We start from the raw sequence: 24,834 nt of genomic DNA, 5'->3' as shown, positions 1-24,834 counted from the left end.
GACTGACAGCATCATGTGTATGTGCCCAACTCTGAACATGTAAGAACAGCTATGGATAAGAACTACCTTCTTGAATCTATAACTCCCATTTACTACATGGGGAACAAGAAATGTTCCTTTCTGGGCTGGGAAGGTGGCTCAGTGGTAGAGCGCTTGCCTTGCATGCCTGAGGCCTTGGGTTCGATTCCTCAGCACCACATAAGAAAAAAGCCAGAAGTGGTGCTATGGCTCAAGTGGTAGAGCGCTACCCTTGAGCTGAAGAGCTGAGGGACAGCACCCAGGCCCAGAGTTCAGGCCCCATGACCGGACCAAAAAAAAAAAGAAATGTTCCTTTCTTTCTCCATTTCTCCCTACTTTAACCCCACTATACTAAAATAATTCCATACTAAAGCTTTGAAAAAATTAAAGTAACTTTAAGACAGATAATCTCCAGCAAGTTACTAGATAGACTGAAATGCATGAAAATGAAAACTACAGCTCAACAATGGATACTTTCTTGAGGAGTAAAATGACAAGAGATAGCAGATTTAAAACAAATAAAATATTCTAAAACACGAAATTTCCTAACCATGTCCATGGCAGATTCCTTCTGAAGTGTTGAAATATCCTAATGCCAATGCCAAAGACAATATAGGAATTAGCATATTTTTCTAACCCACTATAGCATTCCAATCAGCAAAAAATAGGGAAAAGCACTAATCTCAATTCAAAACACAATGTTAGCTTTACAATTAAATGTATTTCCTTGAACAAGAACTTTAAGAATTTTTATACCTATAAAAATCATGGTTTTATGAATTATTTACTGAGAACTAACTACATGTCAGACACTGGTGGTTGCTGTGAAGGATACAAATAATTACAAATAGCTTAGGTACCAATATATATTAAAATAGGAGAGGTCACGTAAATGTTCCTATATCTTTGGTAGGCACAATGGGACTTTCCTGAAAGAGCAAATGAAGTATGTACCTTTCAGTGCTGTGGTCTTTTCTTTTTCATCTGGACCTCCCTGCTGGATTTGAGCCATTTTTATCCAAATTGGCAAGAAAATTAAAGAGATCAAGGAAATAGACATCAATCTTCAGAAGACAGTCTAGAATGAATGAAAGCAATAAATTAAGCTCTACTCAGTCCTATCTACTCCATGAGAACTTACTAGATCCTCCAGATGCAAGATAAGTCTCCTATCTTGATTGTCACTATATTTTATTGATATCTATGCCATTGTACTTATTACTGCCTGCTTTGCATTAGATTATTTATGTTTCAATCTGGTTTACAGTGTTCTGGCTCTAGAAATATAGATCTCAAGTTGTTGTCTTCATTGTAATTCCCATCTCATTGAACATGATACTTTAAAGATACATGTTTATGTACATTTGATTAAGTCAATGTAACCAAACTTTACTAGTTAGTTCCTTATTATCTGATGGGTTTTGTTAATGATTTGTTTTATTTTTGGTTTATTGAGATAAGGCCTCATTTTGTAGCATTAGGCTGAACTGAAACTCATGATCTCCTGCCTCAGCATCTAATGTCCTGGGTCCTCTAATACTTTTTAAAAACATCAAGTAATTTCAAACACTTGAGATTTCTTTTAAAGTAAATTGTAAGAATGTTTACTTATAAAGTTAGAATGTCTTTCTCCTAGAATATGCAAACAGAAGAGATACATATATAAAATTCTTAAAATATCATTAAGTACCTATAGTATAAATTTAAAATTAAACTTTATGGGAAAAATAACCCTTTTAAAAATGAAGCTATCTTAAGCTTAATACCAGGAAGTACTGCTCTGTAAGTGGTATTCCAGTAACCAATCATAATATAAAATTGTGATTTATTAAAATCGAATCCTTCTCTATGTTGGCTAAAGGGGAAGCATTAAAACTATAAATGGATGATTTTTTCCAATGGTGCCCCAAATAAGAAAGTAAACAGAAGTTAAAAAGGAAACAAAATGCATCACATAAAATAGAAAACTTTAAACTAGATTTAGACCATATATAAAACCTACACTGAATCCAAGAGTGGTAATATATGCTTGTAATACAGCACTTAGGAAGCTAAAAGTCAGCCTGGGCTACACAAGGAAATCCTGTCTTAAAACTTAAGCAAATGCACAGAAATGGAGAGACAAAGTGTGGACAAATGCAGCAGTGGTGCTCACTGGCACTATCCTGAAAATGAACTATACAATTTGTGGGTGGGGATGGTAAGGAAAAACTGGGAGAGAACGAGAGAAGGGGTGACAATGCCCAAAAAGAAATGTACTGTTTATCTGATTTATGTAACTATAACCTCTCCTTAAATCACCTTTATAACAACAATAAAAATAAACTCAAATAAAGAAAACAAATAGCAACAACAACAAAAAGCACACTGATAACAATAGCAAACTAAGATTGACTATTCATTACTCTGGTTGAGGAACCAATGACATGTTCTACAAGGCAAACTTCAGTTTCCATTCATAAGTATATAGCACTCTTTAACTACAAAGACATTTTTTAAATCAGCAGAATACAACGAAAAATAGGTTAAAATGTACCTCTTCAGCAAATAGGTAAAGACATAAAAACTTAACACTGAAAGTAATTTTTTTTTTTTAGTAGTAGTGATGTTTGGTCTCAGGGCCTGTATTTACTAAGCAGGCACTCTAGTACATGAGCCATGTCTCCAAACCCTTTTTGGTATTGGTTATTTTGTCAGATAGTCTTGTGCTTCTGTCCAGAGACAGTTTCAGACAACAAACTTCCTATCTATGCCCCCTACACAATTGAGATTAAAGCAGAAATCATCACACCAAGCTTGTTTGTTGAAATGGAACCTTGCTACAACATTTTTTCCTCAGGTTAGCCTTCTACCACAAATCCTTCTAATCTTTGCTTCCTGAGTAGCTAGGATTACAGCCATCACACCTGGTCTGAAAAATATCTTTAAGCTATGTGCAGCTACAAAAATATTGGTTATTACAAGTGCTATTTGTATCTCAACTCTAACTGTAGGTACTGTGATATAGCTCAGCCGTGAGTAGAGTTAGTCATGAATCTATGACAAATGATTTAAGTTTCCTGTGCTTCATTTCCCGTATTTGTTACATGGAAGTTATATCATCCTTCGCTCATAGTAAGATTAAACAATAACATGTAGTGTGGTATCTTATCTGTAGTTAAGTGCTCAATCAATAGTAGGTCTCATATTTTTAACTGGTGTAAATGAGTCCTAGCTTCGCCATTTAACAATACATCTCTGGCATTTGACAAGTCAATTAATATCCCAAAACTTCATTTTCTTCATTATAAATGTGAAATATATAATAGTGGTTGAAAATTAAGTATATAAAAGTATGTGTATATGAGTATCCAATTTCCAGTATAATTTTCACTGTTATTGCTATACAATAGCATCGTTGCTCCTAAAAAGAATTCCTAAAATATAAAACAACTGTTATAGTTTAGATCCAAAGAGTCCCTCAGAGGCTCACCAGCCTAAGTCACTATTAGGAATAGAAGAACATCTAGAAGGTAAGACCTAGTGGAAGTTAAGTCACTGTGATATGCCATTGAAGGGGATAGTGAGACTCTATAACCTTTTCCTATCTCTCTCTTTGCTCTCCAGTCACCACACAGTGAATAATTTGCTTCACAACATGTTCCTAACAATGATGTTTTACCTTGACAAAGGCCCCAAAATAATGGAATTAAATGACCATAAACTAAAGCCTACAAAACTATGAGCCAAAATAAATCTTCAAGTTGACTATCTCAGGTATTTTATCATAAAAACAGAAAGCTGTCTAACATCACTTTTGACAGAGAAAACATGTTCACTTAGCATGGAAGTAGCTGTTATTTTTCTTCTGTGAATAGTTAACTCGAAATGATAAATTCAACAGGAATAAAATGCATCTAAATTCCTTGGAGAAACATATCCTAGTGTATAGTTTAGGCAGTGAGCAAGTCCCTGGAGCTGCAATAGTGAATTAAATAGACATAGGCACTGCTTGTCTAGGGGCTTCCTGACTAGATGAAATTAAACTGCAAAGCCGCCACAAATAACGTAGACAGACCTAGAGCGATCATTTATGTTACCAAAGCAATACTTATAAGTGCTATCTACCTACATTCAGAAATTAGTCAGATCTGAAGAGTCCCATAAATAAGTACACAAATTTCACTCGCAATCTTTTATTATGCATATCCTGTTTCAGAAATTAAGAAAGATGTTCATTATAAGAGGTTCCACAGTGCCCTTTGCTACAATTCCAAAAATAAATTATCTACAAGAAGTGCCTTACAATTTTAATTCTATCTTTCAAGTAATCCAGTATTTCTTCTATTTATACTATTTGATCATTCCTCAATGGGCCCAAATTATCTGATTCCTAAATAAAAAGAAATGTACATAATTATTTCATTATGGCTCCTTTAATGAAGGCAACATTATATATGTTGTTGACAGTCACATTGTAAAGAAGTATTTTCAAGATTCCTAAGATAAAATACCAATTTATAACCATTGTTTTTATTTTAGATGACACAATCTAAAAATTCAGTTCACTGGAGTAGCAGTATGTAAGTTAGGAGACTATTAATTACTTCACATGACCCTAAACCTTATAATACCAGATGCAGAGCAAGTAAGCACAAAGCAAAAGCAATTTCTCTGTTGCATTCTTCCATACTGTTAGATTTTTACCCTCTTGAGTTATTTTCCATGACTGTGGCACAGCTGGTAAAGCTAAATCAGGAATATTATAAAATCTCTATTTAGTTTTCCTAATAAAAATTCAGAGTTATAACCTGCATGACCACAGATAAACACTCCTGAAAATGCAGCCAGCAAGCCGCTTGGTACATTTGATATATATTAATATGTGCACTCAACACAGTTTATTTAGCATTATCTGATGGAGGTTAGGTTATAGGGAATAAAGTGGTGGAAGGTTTTTACTGATGTGAATTGGGACACAGTTGACATGTTGTATACTTCATGATAACCACTGAGGTTTAAATATGGTTTCCTAGAAATGGTTACAGTACAAACTAGATTCAAAACATCTCAGTTTGAGATTTCATTCTGTGAACTACACAAAGCAATTATCATATCTTTTTCCTTTCTATGATTCCAACCGAGAATCCACTATGTATAAATAAAGCTATAAATAACTTGTCATGTGTAATCTTTATCCAGTCAGCATTTCAAAACATGAAACAGTACAACATTTTCCCTGTTTGCTCAAAATACAGTGTGAGCACTTATAAAATGTACAGAAAGATAAACACAAGGCTTACTTTTTAGTATTTGTTTTTAGGTAGATATTAAATATAAAACTAGATATAGACTATATGGCTGAGGGTGGGGGGAGTAGCAGAGAGCCCTTTGCATTTCACATTTGGATACAATGAAAGTACAAAGTGTTGTATAGGACAAGTAAATTGGGTTAATTATCTGAAACCCCTGGGACTGCTCTAATGCTAGGCTAACCCCAAACAATCCATGCTCAGTAAGTCAGGCTCTGGAAATCAAACCCAACACAGCCAATCAGCAATTAAAAGTACACTAATTGAAACTGGTACCAGGATGTGTGGGGAACCAAAAGGCCTATCTAAATGACAGTTTTTTTAAAAAAAGAAAAAAACCAATGAAGTTACCGTCAAACTAAAACTAGCTAGCATACAATTCTAGAGCAATAGTGAGAGAAAAATATAGATAGATAGATAGATAGATAGATAGATAGATAGATAGATAGATAGATAGATAGATAGATAGATAGATAGACAGATAATGTTTTATTGAGGTGTGGTATGCAAATATACAGGAAGTATGGTTGAAGAGCAGACACAGAAGAAAAAGCCCAAGTGTAATACAGGCTCCTGGTACATAGAAAAAAGTAGCTTCTCCACAAAATGCAATTATGTTTAGATCAAACCTTAGTTCAACCAAAGAATACATGCTTCTGATCCAAATTAATTCCTTAATTTACCAAACAACATTGAAAGAGAAATTGTGGTTCTACCACCTAGTAGCTAGGTGAGCTCCCATGAAAGAATGTACATGCAATTATTTTCAAACCAAAAATTCCTGAAGAAACATCAGTAATTCTTGTAGAAATTTTTTTTTAAATCCAGGGTTATGACATGTGCCTAATTCCAGGCAAGTATCAGGAGCTGAGGCAGGAAGATCATGAGGAGCTTATAGTCAGCCAGGGATACACACAGACCCTGTCAAGAAAGAAGGAAGGAAGGAAGGAAGGAAGGAAGGAAGGAAGGAAGGAAGGAAGGAAGGAAGGAAGGAAGGAAGGAAGGAAGGAAGGAAGGAAGGAAGGGAAAGAAAGAAGGAAAGAGACAGGAAGAAAGGAAGAAAGAAAGGAAGGAAGGAAGGAAGGGAAAGAAAGAGAGAGAAAGAAAGAAAGAGAGGAAGAAGGAAGGAGAGAGAAAGAGAGAAGGAAAGAAAGAGAAAGAGAGAAGGAAGGAAGGAAGGAAGGGAAGGGAGGGAAGGAAGGGAAGGAAGGGAGGGAAGGAAGGAAGGAAGGAAGGAAGGAAGGAAGGAAGGAAGGAAGGAAGGAAGGAAGGAAGGAAGGAAGGAAGGAAGGAAGGAAGGAAGGAAGGAAAGTAAGTTCCAATTAACTATGCTGAAAATCCTGGAAGGATACTAAAATCAATCTCATTTATATAAAAGAGATGTTGATATGTGTTTTTGGATGCACCCTAAGAACAAACAATAAGAATACTATCTTCTGTGATGACACAAGTTTCTCAGATGACATAGAAAAAAGCAATCATAATAGAAATTAGCTTTTTGGAACAATTCATTTTTCACATTCCTTCTGAACTTTACTTAAAGGTCTATCTGGTCAAAGACTAAGTATGTATATCCCAACTTCACATAAAGTTTTTTGTTTTGTTTTGTTTTTTGTAGGTCTTGGGACTTGAGCTCTAGGCTTGGGCACTGTCCCTGCACTCTTCAGCTCAAGGCAAGCGCTCTACCACTTGAGCCACAGCGTCACTTCCGATTTTCTAGTGGTTTATTGGAGATAGGAGACTCACAGACTTTCCTGCCCGGGCTGGCTTTGAACCACAATCCTCAGATCTCAGCCTCCTGAGTAGCTAGGATTACAGGCGTGAGCCACTGGTGCCCAGCTCACATAAAGTGTTTCCTAAAGACTAATGAACACCATTCCTACTATCTCCTAAAAGTACACAATGGTCTAAAGGTCATCAATTCCTTTCATACCCATTATCTTATAGGTCATCGCTCATACTTGGAGTGATGTGACAGATATGAGAAATATCTCAGTATGAAAAATTCTCAGCTTTGGAACCAAGTAAATCAGCCTAAAGCATCCTAAAATGTAAGGGGTGCTTCATTATGACCTCCATCTTCCAGAACATTCTGGTAAAGTCAAACAAAGGATAATTTCACTAGAAAAATAATTCCAGTACTTTTTACATAGAAGGTTCATACTCTTATTTTATGTTATTAGGAAGTGTTAGAATTTGTCATTTTAGGCAAGTTTGATATAATTATCTAACAGATTAAAACTGTCAACCAAAATTGTCCGAGAATATTCATTTTACCATTCAGAATTGAAACTAAGGTTAAAAAAATACTCCCCACTATTCTTTACAATGCTTTCAGAAATCAAACATCAAAAAGAAAAACTTAAAGAATAAAATCAAAAGGTTTTAGAAAAAAATAATATTAAAAAGACACTGCTTTTTATAAGTTCCAAAATTGGAAATCAACTTGCTAAATTACATATTTCTTTTCATCTACCAAAAAGGAGATACTCAAGAAGATTAGAATAGAAAATCTCATACAAGACAATGTTACAACTTAAGTGAAGAATTAAATAAGAACTAAAACAATTCTCAATTTTGAAGCCTGTCAAAAGAAAGAATTTAAATGGTCTTTTGGATGAAGTTTTCACTGTATAAAAGAAATGGCAGAACTGTAGCTAAGGATAAAGTAATTCTCAAAAAGAATATTCAATGCTCAAAATTTTAGAAAAACAATATGCCAATAAGCAGTCTCTTTACATGGGTCAAATGTATATGCCATTTTATAATCAATGTAAAATTAATACATACATACACACATATATACATGTACACACACACACACACACACACAACTCCAGGCCAACTCCAATTTCTCTCAGCCAAGGATTCTCACTGGGGTTCTTAAATTTGCATTCAAAATACCTTGATAAGTTCTATAAGTTTCTGAAGTGCAGAAGGTCTGAAGTTACTACTTCTAAGAAGACTTACTCAGAGAAATATATTATTGGTATTGATCGTTGTTAAAGGCCTGGGTAGCTCCCATCATAGGTTGCCTGAGGACTTCCATAAGACGTGTTTGAAGAAGAAATCCACAATAGCAAATAAAACTTCACCATCATTTTCTTGATACTCTTATTGATACAGAAGGCAGCCCTATGCTTTTGTGCTTCTACACAAAAAGACAAAAAGATCACTGGGTGGGAGGGAGGGGGGGTGGTCCTTTCAGGCCAGCTACAACAAATGGGGAAAAAAAGCAACTACTATAATTATTGGAGAGGAGGCACACTTTTGTATATCAACAGGGCAAAGATGAAGATTATACAGTAGTAAAAATGAAATCACAATTACACTAGCAAACATGGATTAATTTTTGAATAAATAACCAAGTTTTAGAAGACCACAGTATGATACCACTTATTTATATGGCAATTTAAAACAAATTAATTTAAAACAACTTTTTATATTACAATTGTGATTAAAAATATGAGACATGGGGCTGGGAAGGTGGCTCAGTGGTAGAGCACTTGCCTTGCATGAATGAGGCCTTGGGTTCAATTCCTCAGCACCACATAAGCAAAAAGAAAAAAGCCGGAAGTGACGCTGTGGCTCAAGTGGTAGAGCGCTAGCTTTGAGCTGAAGAGCTGAGGGACAGGGCCCAGGCCCAGAGTTCAGGCCCCACGACCAGACCCCCACCCCCCAAAAAATGAGACATTAACCACAAAATTTTAAATAGTAATTACTGCCAAGAAGGAAAAAAGACATGAAATGGGGAAAAACACATAAGATAGTATATGTTATTAATTGGAGTCATGATTTAGTGGTGAATATACAAATGTTAATCATGTTGTTTGGTTCAAGAGTTACTTAGGCATTGCATATTAAGAAAGCTACTTGTTTATCAGTATATAGTATCTGTATAACCACTCACAATAATCCTGGTTACACATAATCATCTTTTAATTACAAAAATATACTTAATGCAAGGTGCCGATGGCTGACACTATAAATCTAAAGAGTCAAGAGGCTGAGATCTGATTCAAAGCTATCCCCAGGCAGAAAGGTCCCTGAGGCTATCTCCAATTAATCAAAAAGCCAAAAGTGTATCTGTGGCTCAAGTGGTACAATACTGTCCTTGAACACAAAAGTTCAGGGACAGCGCCCAAATCCTGAGTTAAAGCACCAGAACCGGCGCACACACGCTCACACACACACACACACACTGTATGTATGCACATATATAGAAATATAGATGTGTACACATATTTGTATATAATGTAAAATAATACAAATATACATATATTACATAAATAAAAATAAAAGAATATAATTTTCATAACATTGCATTTATAATTTTCATTGGGTCATTTTTCCGTAATAATATTGAGAGTCTAATCCCATCTATTTACTCAAAAATTTGTGAGATAAACCCTAACAGAAGCATTCAGGAGCTATTGACATTTGAAAGACATTCAGGAATTGGGAATGCTTTCAATAGTAGTTTCATAACGATGAACTACTCTTTCGGAAACCCAACTGATTCCTTGCCTATTTTGAATTGAGCTAATAGATTGTATAAAGATTAAATGTTAGAAGTGTTTATACCTGCTATTAAAAAGACAAAGTAAGGGTTTTTTTTATTTGAATAAAAAAATAATGTATCTTATAACCTGGTAATATGGTACTTTAGAAAATAATGATGCACTTTTGAAAATAACAATTGTTATTTATGTTCCCCCCTCCCCCCCCCCCGTTGTTATTCCTCCACTCCTAAGTACAGTAATCAAAACATGCCTATGAAGAAGATACAAATCAATAAATTTTTAAATGCTTGAAATAAAGAATAGTAATAAGCAAGCTGTAAATGTATGATAGGGCCTAAAAGTTTAACTCAGAATAATCTGTTCCCTAGGCTGCTAAATGTTAGGTTCATCTAATCATAAGACAACATTTACCACAGAGGATTATCAGACAGTACTCTGACATAATGCAAAATGGACTTTAATCCTGAGGGGAGAAAATGACTTTTCTTGCTTTTCTAAAATATGGTAAGAAAGGGAAATGCTGTAACAACAGCCACTGGAGGGAGGACTTGATATTGGAATGAGAATAAAACAAGCATAAAACATTTCATCTGGTGCTCTTTCTGAACATAAAATGTTGCTAAATTCATTTCTATTTATTACAATAACAAATTCTGAAAATACTTTTCCTAGTATGAGTTAAACTTCCTTTCTCTGAAAAGCAGATGTTGATTCATTCCCTTTTTGTATATAAATTAACAATAATAAAATTATAAAGCTGCTTTGTCAGTAATAAAATTATAAAGCTGCTTAATCTGACATAGAATTAGCACCAACCTTACTGTACATGTATATTCGAAGGTTTACACTTGCTATGAAATAAGTCTATATTGTGTTCGTTCAAAGTACACACTAATTTTGCTAGAGGACTTCAAGCACTGAGTCCCTGAAATCTGACTACAGATAAATCAGAACTTTTCCTTTAAAAAAAAAAAAGAAAGAAGGAAGGAAGGAAAGAGAGAGAGAGAGAGAGAGAGAAAAAAAGATAGAAAAGAGAAAGAGAGAGGGAGGGAGAGATGGAGGGAAGGAAAAAGAAAGGGAGAAAAAAAAGCAATTAACAGGCTTTATTTTTACGGAAAATGCTCGTATTAATAATTATTTAAAATTACTCTTACATATAAATATATCCCAGGGGTACCAAAATAAGTTGGACATTGTGCACACTAGTAATTAAAGATTCAACAGATCAGCCAGGCTCCAGTGGCTCATACCTGTATATCTCATTATTCAGAAGGCTGAGATCTGAGAATCACTTTGAAGCCAGACCAGGAAGAAGTCTAAGAGGCTCTTACTTTCAAATTAACCAGTAAAAAGCTAGAAGTGGAGGTATAGCTCAAGAAGTAGAGAATCACGGTTCAAAGCCAGCCTGAGCAGGAAAGTCCACGAAACTCTTATCTCCAATAAATCACTTGAAAACCGGAAGTGGTAGCTCAAGCGGTAGAGCGTTCGCCTTGAGCTGAAGAGCACAAGGACAGCGCCCAGACCCAGAGTTCAAGCCCCACAACTGACAAAAAAAAAAAAAAAAGTCAAACAAGAGCTCAGAGCCCAGAGTTAAAGCCATAGCACCAGCACCGACATGTGCATGCGCATGCATGCACGCACACACACGCACACACACACATACACACATACACACATACAAACACACCGATTCTACACAACAAGGAGAACATGGTGGTTCATGCTTGTACTTGGAAGGCTGTGTAATATTTGAGTTGCTATTCACTGGCAGAAAGTTTCTCCTGTTGTCTGACCTCAGTCCCTCTTCTGTTAACAGGAAATTTACTCTCTCCCCTCAACCCCCTTTTCCCTGAGAAAAGAATATCCATTTGAACAAAAATGTGAAATCAGAAAACAGAACAAGATTATTGATAAAGGGCAAAACCTCTTGGTAAAGAAAAACCCCAGATAAAGGCTGACCAGTAGTCAGCCTTTGCCCCTTCTCCATCCTTGCTAAAAAGCAAAAGAATACCTCTCCCTCACTCGTTTACCAAGCTGGCAGTTTTGCAGCTTTGCTGCTGGCAACCGTGAGACGTATCACTAGCTGCTTTGAGTTGCAGTATTACTCAGGAGCTTATAATAAAAATAATTTCCAATGTCAATAGCATTGATAGTACTGGTCATGCTGACCAAGTCAAGATTAAGTTTTGCCTAGCTCCTGTGGCTCAGGCTGTGTTTTTGCTAGGTTTTGCTTCAGTAACCTTGCTTGCTTGCCTCAGTAACAGGGCGTTAAGTCCACCAATTCAAGACCACCACCGAGTGGTCCCACTATGGGCTGGCTGCCTATTGCAAATTATATATATATATATATATATATATATATATATATATATATACATATATTATATCTATATATGATGTTTACCATGAAGAACAAATGAATTTAAAGGTCAAATAACTATAACCAATAAAAATGTGCCAAACCTGCCTTACATGGCTAGCCTATGTAACTCTCTGTAACCTACCCCTTAAAAACCCCAGCTTGAGGACTTGCTCAGGGTCACAGTTTCAGCTCTGGATTCTGTGCTGCGTCTCTGGCCAGTTATTTCGCTACCCACTTCCCCAAGAAACCCATCTTTTTGCATGAGACTGTCTCTGCGTGGTGGACTATGGTGGGACATGGAACCCCCATCAAGAGGGACGAGGAATCCCCTCCCCCGGACCCCTTTACAGATCAAGCAGGAAGACTGAGAGGTCAAGGCTGGACTGTGGTACACACTATGTCTCAAAATTAAGCCAAAAACTAAACTAAAACTAACCTAAACAAAAACCCATACATAAAATCACAGAATTGGAACTACATAGAAGCAAGCTCTTTCTCAATTCTGCAATAGTTATATTCTCTACAATAAGGCTCAGGCACTAAAACAATTACAAACATCATACAATGGCTTCCCTTTTAAAATGACCCATTATACGAGCATTTTGGAGCTGACTTTTTAAACTCAAAAATCCTACTGTGAGCTGACTTCTTAAACTCACAATTCCTACTGTGCTGGAAAAATATTAAATCCAAGGGATTTCCAAGAAAACATGAGCTAAAGAGGAAGATGAGAGAACAATTTAAATGTTTTATTAAAATTTGAAAAATATTAATGGTAGCACTGGAGAGGGAAGCGGGGGCAAAGAAAGGCGGGTAGGGGAAAGAAGAAAGGAAAGGGAGAGGGTTGGGAAGAGGGAAGAGGGAAGAAGGTTAAAAATCAACACCATGAAAACTATGGAGAATTATTCCCAGACTTGCTTGAAAACGAACCAAGGAACTTCCAATGCAAAAGATCCTCAAGTTTTGTGGGTTTTTTTTTTTAGGGGGGGGGGGGGTCCAGTCGTGGGCCTGAACTCTGGGCCTGGGCGCTGTCCCTCAGCTCTTCAGCTCAAGGCTAGTGTTCTACCACTTGAGCCACAGCACCACTTCTGGCTTTTTTTTTTCCTGCTTATGTGATGCTGAGGAGTTGAACCCAGGGCCTCATGCATGCAAGGTAAGAGCTCTACCACTGAGTCACCTTCCCAGTCCACAAGATCCTCATGGTTTGATAGCTCAACTTAAGATTTTTCAAGTTTATGATGATATGTATTCAGTAGAAGCGATACTTGGAATTTTGGATTGAATGAGTTTCCAACTAGTGCTATGAAGCTCCACGTGCTCCTGTGATATTGGAGTAGGCTGCAGCTCCCTGTCCATGCCATCACAAGAGAGAGCCTTTACACTGCAGTAAATGGCGCTGCTAAGCTATGTTCAATAAGTTAAGAGTATTAAAGACATTTTCCACTTCCATATGTTCACTCACAGTTGTTTTTGTAGGGCATACCTTCTTTATAAGTGAGCTTCAACTGTTACTTGCTCCTGTGACTTTTATAACTGCTGTAAATCAAAGACACATTTTTATGTCCCATGTTCCTTCATTTGGAATAAAGAATGCCTAGAGTAGCATTTTGGTTTTGGGAGGACGTTTTTGTTTGCTTGTTCTGTTTTGTTTTTTAGGTTCTGTACTAATCTATCTGGCACCTATTCATTACTGAGCCCATTACATGAATTGCCTTTGCTCCTTGCTGTTCTGACATTTGGAGCCCTTATAGAACTTGAGAGAGATAGTTCTCCCCAAAAGTAGCTAATTCCTATTTGCCTATAAGCACAAAAATTTCCTATACAAATGTATGATTCCTAACTTACATATCCAAGTAAATCTTTATCAAATTCATAAGGTTAACATCTCTCTTGCCTGCCCTAAATTATCCCATACAGTTACCAATCAAGTTAAAGCTCACTCCTTTAACACAGAATTATTCAAACCAGTCAATACTAAACTGTTTATCTAAGCTTTTTCTTTAATCTGCATGCTTCCTGACCAAAACCTGGTGTTTCTTCTGAAGCCTTGTATGTGGATCCATGCCTCACATTTCCAAAGGAACTATGAGCAGCAACATTAAACTCTTTTTTCAAAGTGTTGCCCTCTCCACATCATCACTTGGTCCTCGTTACAAATTAAGAGTCAGGCACATACAGGCAGTTACCCTGTACAACTTTATGTTGGCTATTAGGAATATAGAGAAACAAGTGGGAAAGAATTGTAATCAAGGAGCTCTATGCAAAAGACTACATCCAAGAAGCCTCCTTCATACCAAGACCTGATATGCATGATGGTCTGTGGACTTAGAAATGACATAGTAATATGTTAAGACACATCAGAGCCATGGGAAGTAGGGAATAAGGAAATGAATTTGAGAAAGATATGAATCAATGGAGACTGGAGGGTAGATTGTTCCAACGTCTAAGCTGTTCCCTTAGTGAGCCCTAAGTGATGAAAAGGGGGTTACTCTCATATTGTTTCCTCCCATACTATAGCAGAATTGGTCTGCATAACCAATAATTGATAGGAGGGATAATGGTATGATACTTTTTCATACTTTTTTCTTTTTTTGGGGGGGGGGGGTCCGGTCATGGGGCCTGAACTCTGGGCCTGGGTGCTGTCCCTCAGCTCTTCAGCTCAAGGCTAGCGCTCTACCACTAGAGCCACAGCGCCACTTCCGGCTTTTTTCATTTTGCTTATGTGGTGCTGAGGAATCGAACCCAGGGCCTCAGGCATGCAAGGCAAGCGCTCTACCACTGAGCCACCTTCCCAGCCCTTTTCTTACATTTTTTTATTGTCAAGGTGATATACAAAAAAGGGGTTACAGTTACATAAGTAAGGTACTAAGGACATTTGTTACCCCTTCCCTTAATTTTCTCCTACTTTGCCTCCCCCTAACCCCTTGCCCCCAAGTTGTACAGATCATTTCCAACATATTTTTGTCTTGTGATTATCACTGTTGCATTGATTTCTTCCTTGTCCTTTGTCTCTCCATTCTGTTATTCCCCTTCCCATCCCTAATTCAAATAAACGTATATGGTATGATACTTTTGAAATTTATGTTGTAAACGTTTGTGACAATTCTTAGTGCTCTTTTTCTCTCAGATCACGCTTTAGGAAGCTGAGTTGTGAGCAGCTACACAAAGATGCCCACTGAAGCTTGTTGCCAAGAGCCAAATGAGTAAACACGGAAGCAGATCCTACAGACTCAAATTATATATCTGCAACCTTGGTTGTCACCTTAATTTCTTCAAAGATCCTAAATTAGAACTACTCAACTAAGTGGCTCCTACATTTCTGACCCTAAGAAACTGTGTGAGATAAAGGCTTTTGTTTCATGATGCCAGAGGCTGGAGTAATTTATTACACAGCAACAGGCAACATATATTATAATCTTTAATTAGCTAGGAGATGTCACTTAAGCATCCAGATTCATTAGTTCTCATCATTATTGAATTGTCTAATGATTTTTCCAATTCAGTAATAATTTATTTTCCATGGGAAGAAGGAGCACTCTTTAAATTTGCCAAATGAATGTCTAACAGTCTTTGGGGGAAAAACGTTATCTAAATACATATATATGTACCTATGTACATACATATATATATACATATGTATGTGTGTATATATATATAGATATATATATAATCAGCTTACATAATTCTAAGTTTGCAGTAATAAAGCTTGACCTGGCTAAGAGTCTTTCTTTGTTTTAAGAAATAAAAACAGAATGAAATTGAGAATGAACAACCTCACATTCTTAATTAACACAGCTAAAAACACAAACGCATATGCTTGTTTTGATATAAATAATTGTACATGTTTCTTGTTCAAAAAATATCCAGAATAAATATGGTTATTTTAAACAACTTGTTTTCAATGATGAGACTAAAATATCCAATTTCTTAGCAGTCTTCGTAGTACTTCAAATGCAGATAAGTTTTATCATCACAATCACTTGCACTGCTCCAACATAATTAACCATTACTTCTAAACAATAAATGTTCATCACAATTTCCTGTCAAATACATTAACACAAATTGACTTTATATTTTGACAAACTAGAAAAAAATAGCAAAAGAATCTTTACAAGCAGGGTACAGATCAAAGTGCTTAATGATGAAGTAAAAAGTTCCAAATGGACTCCAGTTTTTTAAAAAAATGAATTTTGTTGATCCTAGAACAAAACCTAGGGACATCTGTTTAAAATTTCGGTTAGAACCTAACTGAAAGAACAAACCATCACCTGTCAGCAGCTAAGAGGAAAACACTGGAAAACAAAGGGGCAAGAATCTAATTTAGACTATAAGCTACTACTCAGAGAGGAAGTCTACTCTCAACACCATACTCCAAATAAAGAAGGTACTTAAAAAATAAGGGGGTTAGGGGAGGCAGAAAGTTATAGAAGGGAAAAGACAAACTGTACAGTACTCTTACTAAAGTTTGCATAATGTAGGGATCAAAACACTGAATGCCTACAGGCTTCAGAAAGTTAAAAAGGAAGTGAGTTTCTGTTGTCATGAGATCACACAGTAGGAGCAGTGGAAAACCAGAGGGACGACTTGTCCTATTGCTGCCATACAGCATGAGAGTCTAGTGTGACAGGAACTTTACATTTTTCACAGAAAACAAAAATAGACTTTTGCTAAATTAGATGGAAACTAATCTTTTAATTTTAAAATTGTTCAGGCTTGTTAGCCTCAAACTGAAAACTCTGCCGGGCTTATTTGTTTTTGTCAGTACTTGTTTTTTGTTTTTGTTTTTTTCAGTCTTGGGAACTGAGCTCAGGGCTTTGGAGTTCTTAGAAATGTCTGTACAGTGAGGCCAGAACTTTATGCATACTAGAGAAATGTTCTACCACTGATCAATATCCCCCAACCTTTTTTTAAAAAATCAGTTCATCTTAAGAAAGAATCTTGCTAAATTGCCAGGCTGGGTTCAAACTTGTGACCTTCCTGTCTCAGTCCCTCAGACTGTTGAGATGCCTGGTGTGCACCACCACAACCGGTTCTATACAGTATTATAGAGTATAATATTCTAATAGTCTCCTTTATGGCTCACAAACACCTAACCTAAAAAGAGATATATCAGTAATAAAAACAAAACACTCCAATGACTCGATTGATAATTCCTCAGAAAGTCTAAGATAAAAATTATTTTCCAAAATCAAACTTACATAATTACTCCCATTATTGCAAAAACTGAACTACATCCCTTTCTTACATTAGTATAAGCAAACTACTGGTCACACTACTTGGCATAAAAGAATAAACTTTCAAATATAATATTATATTCCTCAGCTCTTAGATCTTTACTGTCTATATATGCATGCTTATACCTGAAATTTCTTCATTTAAAACTCATAAAATTTGGAGTTGATTCTGGTGCAGGGTGATATATAAGGATCTAGCTTTAGTTTTCTACAAGTGGTTAACCAATTTTGTCAGCACCATTTACTGAAGAGGCTTTCCACCATTCTATGTTTTTAGCTCCCTCATCAAAGATTAGGTGGCTATAGGTCTGTAAGTTCATTTCTGGGTTTTCAATTCTATTCCATTGGTCCTGAGGTCTCTTCTTGTGCCAGTACCAAGGTGTTTTGATTACTATGGCTTTGTAGTAGAATTTGAAATTTGGTATTGATATTCCTCCAGCAGTGTTCTTTCTGTTAAGGATCATTTTTGCTATTCAGGTCTTTTACTGTTCCATATGAATTTTTGGACCCAGCAATCCCACTTTTGGGATTTACCCAAATGGTCACAAACAAGACCACACTAATGCTACCAGCACAACTATGTTTATTGCAGCACTATTTACCATAGCTAAGATATGAAACCAACCCAGATGCCCCTCAGTAGATGAATGGATCAAGAAAATGTGGTATATATACACAATGGAATTCTATGTCTCCATCAGAAAGAATGACATTGCCCCATTTATTAGGAAATGGAAAGACTTGGAAAAAAATTATACTAAGTGAAGTAAGCCAGGCCCAAAGAAACTTAGGTCCCATGGTTTCCCTTATTTGCAATAACTAATATATGTCTGAGACAAGCAGAAAAGGTCAGATAAGATGATGTTAGGTGAAATGAACTCCAAGATAAGGACACAAGTGGTTTTTTCTTTCTTGCTATTTATAAGGTGATTGTTTTGTTGCTTTGTATGTCCCTCCCCCACAGTATAACCCCTGTTTTCACTGTATTTGATGTTGGGATAGTTTGGGGAGGGGAAGGAAAAAAAAACAAATTGTTTAAATAGGTATACAGATGGATCCTTTACAAGAATGAGATGAACAAAATGCTATGTTGAAAAGCAAACTTTACAACTTTGGCGTGGCCTTGGGGCGGGGGGAGAGCGGGGAGTGCAGTTGTGGAGATGGGAGGGCAGGGATGGTAGGGGAAAAACAAAGGAGGAGGCAACAATGCTTGATAAGAAATGTACTTATTACCTTGCTCCTGTAATTGTAACCTCTCTGTACAGTATTTTCACACTAAAAAACTTATAAATAATAAAAAACTCATAAAATACCATATTTACACTCAGATAAATAAAGGGGTATAACATTACAGGCTTCATATTTCTTCTCCAAAATGTTTGGGACCAGAGTGTTACAGACATTAGAGTGTTTCAAATTTTGGAATATTTTCATTTTACAGAATAAGCATCCCTAACCCAAATACAAAATTTGAAATGCTTAGGTAACATTGTAGATGCTCAATTTTTTTTTAATTTCAGAACATGTGCATTAGAGATTATTAATCTGTACTATCTAGGATTAACTCCAATTGTCTGAAGAACTTAAGTTTGTTTTTGTAGGGCTATATAACACTGTGTATCTTCCAAATTATGACTGTTGACCATAGGACTTGTCAAGTTCTACGTGATATACAGTAGACTTTATTGGATTACTCAGGGCAAATGTTCCCCTGCAGCACACATTCTGAGTATGCATTTTGCCTACTTTCATTTATTCTCCATCCCACTCCAGTTAGTGGATCTGTATTCATTTCTATCACTTTGTGGTTGGCTCCCCTCTCCTCTGCTGTCAGTTACAGTGCTCATTGTTTATCACTGAGACTGATCTCCTTTGCCACTGCCCATCAAGTCATATCCTCCTGCTAGGTTTCTATCCAACCTATCTTTTCTCTGGTTTTTCACAATATGTTGACTTTTCTGTTTATTCTTCCTGCCTCTCAAGAGGCCAACAAAAGAAGTCTATTTCATAGATATAGCTATCCTATCTATATATCTCCTTTCTTCCAATTAAAAAGAATAAACCGAAGCAGGTCAGGATGACCTTTGGCTTTCCTGAACTATTTTCATCACAATCTGGTGTTACAAAGTTTGCTCATTGTATAAAAAATGCCTTAAGGATTTTAGGTTTTGTTTTTTTTTTAATTATTTATAGGTCTGGCATTATTGCAAGTAGTATGTCTATACAATTGAGAGTTTTTACAATTATATTTACTTCAGGGTTTAAAAAGCAACAAGATACAGGATAGCTGCTATCTTAAAAGGCAACCCAACTCTAAAAACTTGGTGGATAAATCTTAAAAATCTGTTATTAAAACCTGATCTTATGGTAGAGCACTTATGCAAGAGGATTATGTGCTACACAGAGTTCCAGGCCAACTAAAGCTATCTAGTGAGAGCCTGTCTCAAAAACAAAAAATTAACAGAACCAAATAATATCTGTTAACCAAAGAAGCTTAACATCCCATTCATCAAATAAAAAACAGATACTCCTGACCTAATAATACCCATGTGAATGGACATTTATATATAGAGAGAGAAAGAGAGAGATATGGATATAGATATAGATGAGTTTGTGTGTGTGTATATGTGTGTGTGTGTGTGAGTGTGTGTGTGTGTGTGTGTGTGTCGGCCAAGTGTTGTGACTCAGGCTAAGGATCACAGTTCAAAGCTACCCTGGAAAGGAAAGGCCATGAGACTCCTATTTCCAATAAATTACTAAAAAACTGATAGAAGTGGAGCTGTGGCTCAAGTGTTAGAGTGCTACCCTTGAGCAAAAGCTGCTCAGAGACAGCACCGTTAGTTCAAGGCCCAAGGCCTCGGTGAGAATGTGGAAAAATGCTGGTAACGTTTGAGAGAAATTGTAATCCCTGGATATTGCTGGTGGAGTAGCTACTGTGGTATCAATTCCTAAAATAAATTCAACAAAATTTGCATTATTCAGTTTTCAATTGCTACATCAAATACTAAGATAATCTTCAATGAGAACAGACTCTTTGCCTCACAGTTTTATAGGTTTCAGTATGTGATGTTGGACACATTGCCTTTGACCTATGGTAAGAATGGAGCAGGTTACAGAGCAAACCACTAGCTGATAGCCAGGTAGCAAAGCATAGTGGCCTGAAAGATTCTACTATCCACTTCAAGGATATAACTTCAATAAACTAAAATCCTACTAGACTCTTCTTATTCTGTGTGTGCGTGCACACACACGCATACGTATGTGTTACTGTGGTTTGGACTCAGGACCTGGAGCTTGGCAAGTATGTGCTCTATCATTTGAGCCAGACCCTCACTTAGCTAGGTTGTACTTCCTAACAGTTTCACCAATTCCCAATAGTGCCTCTCTGGAGACCAAGCCTTTAAAATATGAGCCTTTGGGGGAACATTTAAGATTCTAAGTATAGCAAATTACCATATAATCTAGCAATTTCATTTCTGAATAGATACACCAAAAAATGGAAAGCTGAGAACAGATACTTAACACACATATCAGAAAGAATTATTTACAATAACCAAAGCGGAAGAAATTCCACATATGCACAGATAAACAAATGGATAAATAAAAAGTAATATATAATTATATCCAGCCTTAAAAAGAAAATGCATTGTGTCACAAGCCCTAACACAGCTGAAACTTGAAGACATTCTAAACGAAGTCAAAAGGACAGTGTTGCATGCCTACAATATTGGCCTTAAAGAGGTACCCACAGTATTCAAATTCACAGATAAAGATAGCACACTTGTTGTTCCATGAACAGAAGGGAGTTGAGAACAGTGCATTAAAGTTTAATTGATACAGTTTCAGCTAGGGAAGATGAGAACGGTCTGAAGATGAACAGGAATGACAGTTCCTACTGTGTGTGCACGCACACACAGAATAATGCACACTACAAATCATATTCACAAGATTTTTTTTTTGTCAGTCATGGGGCTTGAAGTCGGCTTGGGCGCTATCCCTCAGCTCTTCAGCTCAAGGTGAGCTTCCAGTTTTCTAGTGGTTTATTGGAGACAGGAGTCTCACGGAGTTTCCTGCCTGCTGGCTTTGAACCATGATCCTCAGATCTCATCCTCCTGAATAGCTAGTATTACAGGTGTGAGCCACCAGTGCCTGGCAATATTCACAAGATTTTTAAGCAGTAAGGATGTGTAAGGTTTGTGCTAGCCTAATACACACTGACATACCAACAGAGATCACTCCCACACTTCGTTCTGGTCTCTATACAAATGTCTCCTTTAAAGATGCTAAGCCTGCCCATCCTATCTAAAATAGCATTTTCTTCATTCTCTCTTCCTTTTGCTTTCTTTTTCTTTTTATAGATCTTTTTGCCACTTTTTTTTACATTACTTACATTACTTATTACTTTACTTACATTACTTATTGATGGTCCTTCACCCATCAGAATGAAAACTCCAAGTGCATAAGGACATCCTATTTTCTTCTCTAAGGTTTTCTCAGTGCTTTGAACATTACCATGCATATTGAAGATGTTCAAAAAATCTTGAATGAATGAATAGATGGATGCTTACAGTTTCACAGACATTTACCTGAGTACTGGCAATTATTTACAAGTACTACAGCATCCACAGCCTAAAAGCCACCCACGGTTACCCTGGCTCTGCAAGGTGGACTTTATTGGATAAGAAATATACGTAAATTAAAAGCCAGAAAGGCTGGGAACCAGTGGCTCATGTCTGCAATCCTCCTGTCATATCAGGAGACTGAGATATGAGAATCGCCAGTTCAGGGCAGAAAAGTCCATTGAAACTCTTATTTCCTCTGAATAATCACCAAAACATTGGAAGTGGATCTGTGGCTCAAGTGGTAGTGTACTAGCCTTGAGCACAAAACCTCCGGGACAGCGCACAGGTCCTGAGTCGGGCCCCAGGACTCTCACCAAAAAAAGAAAGAAGCCTAGTACTAGTACTGAAAGCAAGATGCAATTTGCCACTTCAAAAAGTGCTTTAAGATTCAGTTTCTAAATATTCTAAACAAATACAGTATACTTGTCCTTCACCAGAAGGGATAGAAAATAAGAACAAGCAATATAGCTTTGACTCATCTTCGAGGCAAAAACTATGAACTGGGTAACCACCATCTCATTGCACGCGTTTTAAAAAACATTAGAAGGGCTTTGCAGACCCCTCTCTCCCCCCTCTCTCTCTCTCACACTCACACACACACACACACACACACACACACACACACACACACACACACGTTTCGCTCCACAGCTTTTTTGAGGACTTGGGAAAATGGAGAAGCACACAATACTGCTTGTCCTTCAACAGGGCCAAAACCAGTAACTAAGTCCAACAGATACACAACCCTTGGAATACTTAAGAGAGCATGTTAAGAACCTGGATGAGAAAAGACTGCTTCCAAAACACACGTGACTTTATTTCAAAGACAAAAGTGTTCCTCTAAGACTCCTTATGGCATCCCGTTAAAACTCCCCACCAATGTGCACGCCTGTTCGAGGGTCAGAGAGCGTTTTCTAACGGCGCTTTCATCTCTCTGCAGGGAACAGATTTCCTGATACAGCTTTTGGCAGTTAACACATTTTTGCACGAACAACATCAAACACGTGTACGAGAGATTTTTCAATAGCTCCCGCCCCCCCCCCCCCCCGTGAGAAAGTCAAGGCCCAGGACTCTTGGGCGTCCTCAGCGCTCCCAGAACATCGAGTGCTCGTTTAGACCGTGAAGCGCCCCAGGAATACACATGTCACCCCCATATTGGGGAGTAGAATGGCAGGGGGGGGCTGTCCGTCGAGGGGCCCGGGAGCAGGCCCCAGGCAGGGCTATGCCCTGGCAACGAGCGTGATTTCTGACAGCTGGGCCCTGGGGGTGTCTCCTTCCCCTTCCCAGACAGACCAGCCCAGCCCCCGGCGCGGGTTTGAACCCAGGCCTCCTCCGGAGCGCTCCTCTTCGCCCACCCAGCTCCTACCTGAGCTCTGCCCCCAGCTGCAGGACTGAGGGGGAAGGGTCGGGGAGGCCTGGCCGTCCAGCTCGCGAGTGCAACTCCGGGCGGCGGGGAGGACTTTCCTTCACGGGATCCGTGCCGCGACCAAGTTCGAGTTGCACTTCCGGGGTCTGAGAGAGGCTAAAACGTCATCACGCATGCGACGGCAGCAAGGACAACTCGGAAGTGGGCGGGGCCTGGCCCTTAGTTTGGTTCCTGGGGAGCTGAGTGGATTAGTAGAAGGAAAGCAGTAGAAACTATTGAGGGCCATGTCCTTGATTTGCCTTCTCCCTTCCTCAATGTCTTCTCTCTCCATCTTTTTCTTTCTGTACAAGGGCTGTGCTCAGCCTTCCTTCTGAAGACTGCATGGGTATCCTTAAAAGATAAACCACCCCCAGCCCTTGTTCTGCAAGCAGAATTTCAAAACTCATTCAATATCCTTACAGTAAATTCTCTACACCCTTGCTCATGGATTATCTGGTTTTCCCTGGTCCATTCAACCCCAGAAAAATAAAATAAAAATAGAACAGGACTAGTTTTGGAAAAATAAATTTCCCTCTAAATTTTGTGTAAAGTAGGACTGTCCTAATGACCGTTGGAATTTACCATACTTGAGCAAGTGGAAATTTTAGGGCTGTCTGTGTTGTTTTACTAAAGCATAGGTTTGAAAGTTGTCTGTCTTAAAGGTAGATCCAGAATAAACAACAGGGAAATGTAATGAGATCAACGCTGTCAAAAATCACTCTTTTCAGAAACTGCTGATGGGAAACTTGTGAGTGCCTTTTAGATGTTACTCTCCTTGAAAGAAAAATAATATTTTTTAAAAACCACTTTATTCCACAATTGGTAATTTACAAACTAAGGCTGATTAGACATAAAACTGAATGAGAATGTTTCTTTCCTCAGCTAAGCGGAAGGAAAGGCTGTCAGCTAGAAACATTTACAATTTCTTCAGAGGAGATCCCAGGCTTCTTTGAGAACACTGTACTCCCACAATATTTGGACTTACTTGTAGCTCCTTCTTTCTTTCATAACAAAGGACAATTTGATCTCTTTGCTATATTATCCACCCCACTAAAATGAAACTCAGTGAGAGCAATGACCTTATCTTCTTTTATTTAACATATTCTCAACTATCCACATGCCTTCAAGAAATACACAATAAATGTTCACTGAATGAATCTTAAATGCTAGATTAGAAAAATTTGGTAGTATGTAGAAGAAGAGTGTTGAAAATTGGGTTGGAGGTGAGGATTTTGGAGGTACAAGAAGAGCAGTGTAAATGAACATAATTACAGAAAGATGAACTCGACCAGAATAAGCCAAGACTGACTGTGGAGCCAGGGGATTTCAAGACTATTAAGACTAATTTGTAGCCAAAGCTCTAATAGTATATAGGGTAG

General features: G+C 37.4%; 1 protein-coding gene across 7 annotated transcripts in view; it reads right to left on the bottom strand.

Moving 5' to 3' along the window:
* Fam172a (family with sequence similarity 172 member A) overlaps window positions 1-23,560 on the bottom strand; it is a 380,050-nt gene extending 356,490 nt beyond the window's left edge. For 5 of the 7 annotated variants that reach the window (XM_042691029.1, XM_042691031.1, XM_042691032.1 and 2 more), the window contains exons 1-2: window positions 23,417-23,554; window positions 973-1,096 (exon numbers count right to left, since the gene is read on the bottom strand). In XM_042691029.1, the coding sequence (XP_042546963.1) occupies window positions 973-1,078 (106 nt within the window). In that variant the 5' untranslated portion in view covers window positions 1,079-1,096; window positions 23,417-23,554. Of the gene's footprint in view, window positions 1-972; window positions 1,097-23,416 lie in introns of all 7 variants that reach the window. The other 2 variants (XM_042691028.1, XM_042691030.1) reach the window with 2 other exon arrangements.
* Between the last annotated feature and the right edge of the window lie 1,274 nt (window positions 23,561-24,834).

The sequence above is a fragment of the Dipodomys spectabilis genome, unplaced genomic scaffold, assembly GCF_019054845.1.
Source record: "Dipodomys spectabilis isolate Male_0828 unplaced genomic scaffold, ASM1905484v1 ptg000140l, whole genome shotgun sequence".
Taxonomy (NCBI): domain Eukaryota; kingdom Metazoa; phylum Chordata; class Mammalia; order Rodentia; family Heteromyidae; genus Dipodomys; species Dipodomys spectabilis.
Note: the sequence above shows the minus strand (reverse complement) of the source record. Positions and strands in the feature narration are given on the sequence as shown.